At 37.3% G+C, this 8,088-nt stretch overlaps 1 protein-coding gene across 1 annotated transcript in view; it reads left to right on the top strand.

The window, feature by feature from the left end:
- Window positions 1-8,088, top strand: part of LOC107715444 (trichohyalin-like) — a 113,677-nt gene that overhangs the window by 102,904 nt on the left and 2,685 nt on the right. The window contains exons 23-25 of the mRNA XM_016521588.1: window positions 447-619; window positions 1,948-2,022; window positions 2,193-2,284. Coding sequence (XP_016377074.1) covers window positions 447-619; window positions 1,948-2,022; window positions 2,193-2,256 — 312 coding nt within the window. The 3' untranslated portion in view covers window positions 2,257-2,284. The remainder of the gene's footprint in view (window positions 1-446; window positions 620-1,947; window positions 2,023-2,192; window positions 2,285-8,088) is intronic.

The raw sequence follows: 8,088 nt of genomic DNA on the forward strand, positions 1-8,088 counted from the left end.
AAATACTTTTATTCTGCGAGGATGGGCTGATGAAAAGTGAGAGTAAAGACATATATTGTTAAAAAAATTATATTTCTAATATGCTGATTTGTTGCTCAAGGAGCATTTCTTATTTTTGAAAATGGTTGTGCTGCTTCATGTTTTTGTCGAAATGTGAAAATGCCCTTTTTTAGGATTTTTTTTTGATTAATAGAAAGATTTTTTAACATGATAAATGTCTTTACTGTCAGTTTTTATCAATTTATTGCCTCAATGCTGAATAATTGCTCAAGACAAACCAGTCAATTCACAGATAAAACTTTATTACAGATAGTCTTGTCCCAAAATCAGGTCATTGGTTGAGCCACAAATTAACTAATGTGTAGTTATAGTTTCTGCACATTAAGCTGTATTAATTGTGTTGTGTTATTTTGTGTATAATTGTTAATTTGTCTCTTCCTGTGCAGGTTGAGGCTTTGCTCTCACAGATGGACGCTGTCAATCAGAAGTACAGCACAGCTGTGTGTGAGGCCGATGTTTTGCGGCAGTGTTTAGGAGACGCACGGAGTGACAGCTCTCGACTTCACAGGGAAAGCGAGCTCGTCGTGACCAATGTGAACCAGTGGGTGAAGGAGCAAAAGTAAGACTCGTTGTCTTCTGCATTCAACAACGTACAACATTCAACGCTTTTGGACATGTAATCATGGTATTACATTGCCACGGTACTTTTTTGTAAGTGTAAAAAGAGCTGTTGGAATGCTTGATTCTGATTGGTCGATCACTGCATTCTAGAGACAAATATTTTTGCATAATTATCTAAATTGTGTAATTGATCATTATTGTTAACTAAAACGAAAACTATTAAAAGTAATTTTTGTTCATTGAAATAAAGCTGAAATTAAATCTAAATACTAGATGAAAAGTACAGATTACATTAAAAAAAATAATAATAATAAAGATATGAAAATATCCACTGGAAAGAAATATGTTTATGTTGAAGGTATACAATTACTAAAACTGAAAATAAATATAAATCTTAATAGAAATATTCACAGAATCACGTAAAATGACTAAAACTTCACTAAAATTAAAATGAAAACTAAAAATATGTAATATAAAATCAACGTGAATTGGAAATATTTATAAATGCTATAATAGTATATAAATAATACTGAAATAACACTGGTCCCAGGCAGCTAATTAATTTACTTTGAAACGATTTTCACTCAAATATTGCTAGTAAATTTAACAAATAATTACAAAGAAATGGCAAGTAACACATTGAATTAAACCTGAAATTTTGAAGTAGAAAGAATAAAGGAGTATTTTTTGTAAAAACAAACTCCAAAAATCTCTATTTACAAGTTCAAAAAATTATTTCTATAGTGTAGCTGTGCTAGTTTATTGTGTTTTGTATCACTCCATCTCACATAACAATATAATTTCAACTCAGTTCAATACTTCATGTCTATTTATGTGTTTATGTTGTTTTAAATTATATTTTGTATATATTTTAATAAAACAAGAGAATGCTATTTCAGTCTTTCTACTACCAAATTTCACATTTAATTTAATGTGTTTAATTCAGTTCTTTGTAATTAATTATGAAATTTACTAACAATTTCTGAGTATTTTTTCTCAGTATACCTACCTAATCACCCTTTTGGTGTTTATTTTGCAATAATGACCATCTGGCATGTGTTTTCCCTTACATAACATCAAATATGACTTTTTACTGCATTGCATGTCGCAAATTGTATCGCATGTTACAGTGCATGGTTCCTGTTGGAAACAGTATATAGATTTGCAAAGTCTAGAAAGTGTCTGTGGTGCATCAGAACTTCTGCATCCAGAGAGAGGCAGTGTTATAATGGCTGTATCATTATCATTCAGCATCATGGTTCATTGTGACAGCAGCTCGCAGCTTCCTCACTGCAGCCCATTATCTCTGTCCCTGCTCCACTCCAGGCACACTAATGAGAAGCTGGCACTCAAGATCAAAGACCAGAGCAGGAAGATCATCCACCTGACAGCTGAGAGAGAGTAAGCCCCGCTCACCCTGTCCCAAGCTGTTTCCGCTCCTCTCAGTTGGAGTGTGTACAAACATGGATTTTAGGTCCAAGTAGCAGGGAATGTGCATGCAAAGATACGGTGAGAGGGTACACTTATGTGAAATGGGATTAGGCTGTAATGTTTGTCCTGTCTTTATGCAGTCACCTTCAGGAGAATGTGAAGGGTTTACAGGGGGAAATCAGGAGGCTGAAAGCAGCTGGATAAAGAGAGAATGGAAGCAGAGCGACTGAAGGTAACACACACTCCAACGCAAAGCCTCTAACACACTCCATTCATCAAAGAATCCTGAAAAACATGTATCATGTTTTCCACACAAAAAATATATTTAGCAGCACAACTGTTTTCAACACTGATAATAGTCAGAAATGTTTCTTGAGCAGCAAATCATCATAGTAGAGTGATTTCTGAAGGATCATGTGACACTGAAGACTGGAGTAATGATGCTGAAAATTCAGCTTTGCATCACAGGAATACATTACATTTTCACAATATTACTATTTTTACTTTATTTTTGATCAAATAAATGCAGCCTTGATTAGCACAAGAGACATTCTAAAGCATTCAAAAATATTACCCCTAATATATATTAGGGATGGGCATTCCAAGCAAAAATAATATTCGTATTATTTGATTATTATTCGAAAATCGCACCCCTCCCCCGCAAGCACGCACAAACACCCATCAACAGAGAGAGATGGAGAGAGACGGGATTCACGCTTTCAATATGTATGATAAACTGTTTAATTCAGAAGATAGGCTACCTTAACTCAAGCCATATAATGATCGTAACGTGCTGAAACATATTAATATAATAAACATTAGCATAAATCAACTGCTCATAAGGCTAGGACATTTCCATTTCGTCACAATTATATCGTTGGGTAATTACGCTGTATATAAACTGCGGGCATCAGGGAGCCGTTATTAATATGCTGGGCATTGAAATCGCTTATGAACGCGCGCTTGATTTTTACTTTCACTTGCAAAATTCGCGATCACATACGGAGTTGCACTCGGCAGTACTTACCACACATTTGACAAGATTAGATGTTTGTCAGTGGTGCTCAGGATCTGCAAATCATTCGCCATCATCCTATCAGTCACCTCTCCTTACTCTGTTTATGTGGTAAGTGAAATGTTATGTACTGTAATGTAACAGGCTACGGCTAGTAAGCGGCTAACCATGTCCCTTTAGTGGGTTTGTAGAATGCGTTATTTGTTTTCTGCGCCTTTCACGGATTCAGCCACACCTCTAACCCAGTGTTTTTTTTTTGTTTTTTTTTATGCCACGCAAGTCTACATTGTGCGCGTGAGACACGCGTGAGTGTGTTCTTCTGTTGTCTTTGACAGCTTTTAGGTGCGTTATGGACCCTTTTCACAAGACTGTGATGACGTGTTTAATGGTCATCAGCATCGTAAATCCTCGAAAGTTTTTCATATTTGTATTTTTTTTTAAATGTATGTACATTTATAACACTATTCTATGTATTATATCACCTTTGCATCAAATTATAAAAAAAACTGTTAACGCTAATACGAGGGTGTTTCTAATGCAGCGTCTATGGGAGGGATGGTAAATTTGACAACGTTCCCTCTTGTGACTGCCGTTATCAGTCTCTCTCAATTTTTTTACCTTTTATTGAAAGTCATGAAAACACTATCGTGGAGTTTTTCTTTTGCTATTTGAGCAAATGGGAATGCAAAAAATGTATTTGTGGTACTCTCCCATTCACTGCTCTTCAAGTTAACCCAACTATGACGACTTCCGCTGCTGAGAAACCCGGAAATGTGAAAAAGGTCCATTCACTGACTTTTTTCTGACTTAAGTTTTCTTTATGAACATTGGTTGGAGCTTTTAATTTTTGGCAGCAGTGTTGCCAAGTCTACTTTAACACTGTTGCCGCGGGTTGTTTTTCATGTCCGCGGGTTGAAGCGACTCCAATAACATGATATTTATCCTGTGGAATGCGCATTTTAGTGGGTGAACCCCGCCAAAAAACATGTATTTTACCCCCCGGAATGCAATTTTTAACTGGGGACCCCCTCGAAACGCCATTGGGCTAGTTTTGAGTCGCGATTGGGCGGGTTTTCTTGTGAAAACCTGGCAACCCTGATTGGCAGCGCCACATGAACCACCGCATCAGCACGGAAAACATGGGGAAATGTTTTAAGACAATAATCGCACAACCTTTTGCGATATTCTATAATTAAATCAACTAATCGAATATTCGAAAATCGTGACCCATCCCTAATATATATTAAATAATATATTTCCGTCGAGGACAGCAAGCCAAGTTCATTTACAATTAGCCATCAGGACTGGATGGGCAGGCGAATTCATGAAATATATTTTAGATTGTTCGATCCTATTACTGGTCACCATTTTAGTCACATTCTTGCATTTTTACATAGTCCTGCTGTGTCTGATGAATATGAAAGTACAAATAATCCATGTAGCTTTCCAATGAGCTGCATGCATAATAATTATACTTTTAGTAACAAATCTAAATCACAAAATGCTGTTTCAAATCCTTGCAGTTTAAGTATATGATAGATTGAGTACAGCTACCCTGTAGAATTTGTATTTCCCTGCATTTTTGTATTCTTTGTAATATATTTTGATAATATTCTTACCTTATTTGTAATAATCACCTGTATTTCATGATAACCGCAGCACTCGCCTCACAAGTTAGTCATCACTGAGTGAATATTAACATTCACCTCTTTGGCAAACAGGCCGTAGCCTCAGTCTTCCATATAAACAGGTCTTAAATGCAGGTTTTGTCCAGTTTGATCTTTCTTCTTCTCCTCTTTCTTCTTCATAATTCCTGAATGACCCAATGCTGGCCATTTTCCTATTACACCTCTCCCTGTCTTATTATTTTTTCTCTCTTCCTCTATTCTCTGTTATCCCATACCCATGCATAACATCAGTGAAGACCGTCTTTGTTGTGATTAGGTTGGTATTTCTATCAGATGCAGAGAAAAGGTGTCCTACAACCGTGTCACCATTAGCCACCTCATTCTGGAGCGTCTGTCCTCTCGCCGCGCAATGATCCCGTTCTGTAGGTACAGGCTTATCCTCTGTAATGGGGTCTGGTCTGATTCACACTTGTGAAATTGGAAAGGAGAAGTTTAGAGATGATTGGAGAACTTTTGGCATAGTAGAGGCCAAGGGCTGGAGCTGCCGGTCTGAACCCAATCTGAACCGTGCTGATGAGTCCGTCCTGCAGGGTTGAATCCATTCTCTTCCCTGTTTGTTCTGAAGGTCCGGGACCTGCTCCACATGCCACCTTATTCCATTATTGATGATGGAGAAGGAGCAAGAGAGTCAGAGACCTGCTCAGGGTCTGACTTTACAGAGTAACGCTACTTCAGAAAATGTATTCAAAGAAAAGTCGAGAAGCCAATGAAGCATTTGGTATCGTTATCCTAGAAAGTGTCTTGACTAATAATGAATAGTGCATTTTTAAGAAACGGTTCACCCAAAATTGACAATTCTGTCATCATTTACTAACCCTCATGTTGTTCCAAGCCTCTATGAATGTATTTGTTTCTTGGAACACAACAGGTGAATTTTTATTATTCACTGCTATTTTTCTCTGCTGTAACTCTCACACCAGGTGTTGCCATTAAAATGTTCTTCGTCAGGTTTGATGTCAGTGACATTTGGTCATGAGAGACTTGAGAACCTGCTGCTATATATGCAATAGTTTGAAATGGCACCAACACATCATTTGTGTAGTATGTAGAACTTTTGTAGTCCTTTGGTGGACATGAGCATGATGATGGTCAAAGAATAATGACTTCATTTAGTCTGTTATCATATGGCTACTGAAGGCTTGGAATATATTGCGCTATGGGACTGCATAACCTGACTAACCAGCGGACCGATCTCATTCACAGCATCTGAAATGTTGTTTTGGTCATTCGGAAATGCTCGAGCAAAGTCTGTCATCAAAGTATTTCTGTATAATTGCCTCCCAGAAATGTCTTACACGACTGCGTTCCCAAACAGCAGCATCCACCTCCGAAAGCAATTACCGCATTCATTGCGTTTCGTCTGCTCGCTCTGAGGCGCAAGTAATTTATTATATATGAAAATTATTATATTCTCCTACTTTTCTTAGTGATTTATAGTGCCAGTTTATCAGGAAGTGACCATTTTTTTCTCTTTGACTTGTTGGATGGAAACGATGCTTGTTCGCAAATGTTTTATGCGATATTCCAGTTTTAGCATAAGTTAAATTTGCAACTTTGGATGGAAACCCGGCTAATGATTAAGATACATTTGTGTGTATTCAAGGTGTAAGGAATATTTGTAGGATTTTTTTTTTTTACTGTTTTACATGTTTTTGAATTTTTACTTGATGGTCACACCACATGACACTGATACAAAGAATATTTAGTCTTCATTTTAATTTTGTGTTGTGCTTGTTTTAATTTTTATTAGTTGGTTGTTATATTTCTATGTAGATTTTTTTTTGTTTTTTTGGGTGGATGGACTCTTCCAAGAAGAAGGGGCTTGATCCTTTGGATGAGTAGATTCAGCTTTTAGTAAATACAGAACAGTATGACTGCTTGATTTGTTGTGATAAATAACTTATAATAGCCTCAGTCGTTCCATCAGAAATCGATGGTTGTGGTTATACTGCTGCGCAGGAGGGCATATATGGTTGCGTTTAATGGCAGGCCTTGGTCAAGATCATCGGGAGGGATGTTTATCACTGCACTCTGAGATATATATATATTTACTAATGTGTACATTTTGGAAGAGAAATAAAAGAGATGCTTTTACAAGACATGCTTCCCCCCCCAAACCTTGCTATTCATTAGCAATTTCCACTTTCCAGTTCAATTCTTGCAATGCCCCCTGATTGATGGAAAGCCTGCCGTGTTTATTTGGATATCAGGGAATGAAATATTCATATTGTGCGCTTTTGCAAGCAGAAGTTATCTGGGTGCAGCGTAAATGGTACTTGGGATTAGATTTTCACAGCAGATTGCAGTTATTAAAGAGAAAAAAAGGAGGGGGTTACAGGGAAGCTGCCATCTTCTGGGGAGGCAATTTATTTCTTTTCACGCAGACTTGGAGCGGCTGCATAGCCTCTTAATGCACTGGAGCAAAAGTGCTTTGGTCCGCAACCTTTCACGCCTTCCTCTCCCTTTTATATGATTGAATACTTAATTTTGACTTTGCTTTGAAAGCCTGCGCCATGGGGCCTGTTCGGTTGGCTTGTGGTGAGGCTGCTGTACCTGAGTGTTTGTCTGCTGCTAACTGCCCTTATTACCAGCTGTCTGTCAGCCTTTTGCCCACAGCTCATCCGGCATCATGTCCATCTTCTGCATGTCATCTCGCACTCTTTATCTTAATATCAGTCTGACTTTTAGGCTGTTTTCATATTTAAGATGTTTTGTTTTTGTCTCTTATGATTGTTGCTTGTCACATTGTACAATGTGACCTGGGTAATATCTTGGTTAAAATCCTATGCAGGCGTTATTTATTTATTTATTTTATGTCAGACATAGTTTGGTCATAATTGACAGTGTTTACTGGAGATCAATCGCATCATAACATCATCATTGACATGCAAAATTGAAATGGTACTTTCTATGATAGAAAAGAAAAATCTGAGGGTACGTTTGCACGACAACAATTGTACTAAAAAAGGACAGGTTTGTCACCTTGTAAAGTAACACTACGCGCCTGTGCACATATGTATTCTTATAGTTTGACTGAATGTGTAATGCACATGCGCATGACATCACCATTTTCACAAATTCACGTTTTCGTAGTTTACACGGGAGATGATAATAGAATTGTTTTCAAAAACTTGCACTTTGAAATGCGTTTTCAAGCCCCCAAAAATGCCATTGTCATGTAAAAGAATGGCCAAAAAGTTTTCTGTTTTTAAAGCGGGGCCATGTAAACACCCCCCGAGTCCCAGGAGTCTCATGGTTTAGTGAAACATGGATTTTAAGGACTGTTCGTTCCTTTTGCCCATTCCAAAATTGAGGTATATATATATATATATA

This window comes from Sinocyclocheilus rhinocerous, unplaced genomic scaffold, assembly GCF_001515625.1.
Source record: "Sinocyclocheilus rhinocerous isolate Xijiao unplaced genomic scaffold, SAMN03320098_v1.1 scaffold539, whole genome shotgun sequence".
In the NCBI taxonomy this organism is placed as follows: domain Eukaryota; kingdom Metazoa; phylum Chordata; class Actinopteri; order Cypriniformes; family Cyprinidae; genus Sinocyclocheilus; species Sinocyclocheilus rhinocerous.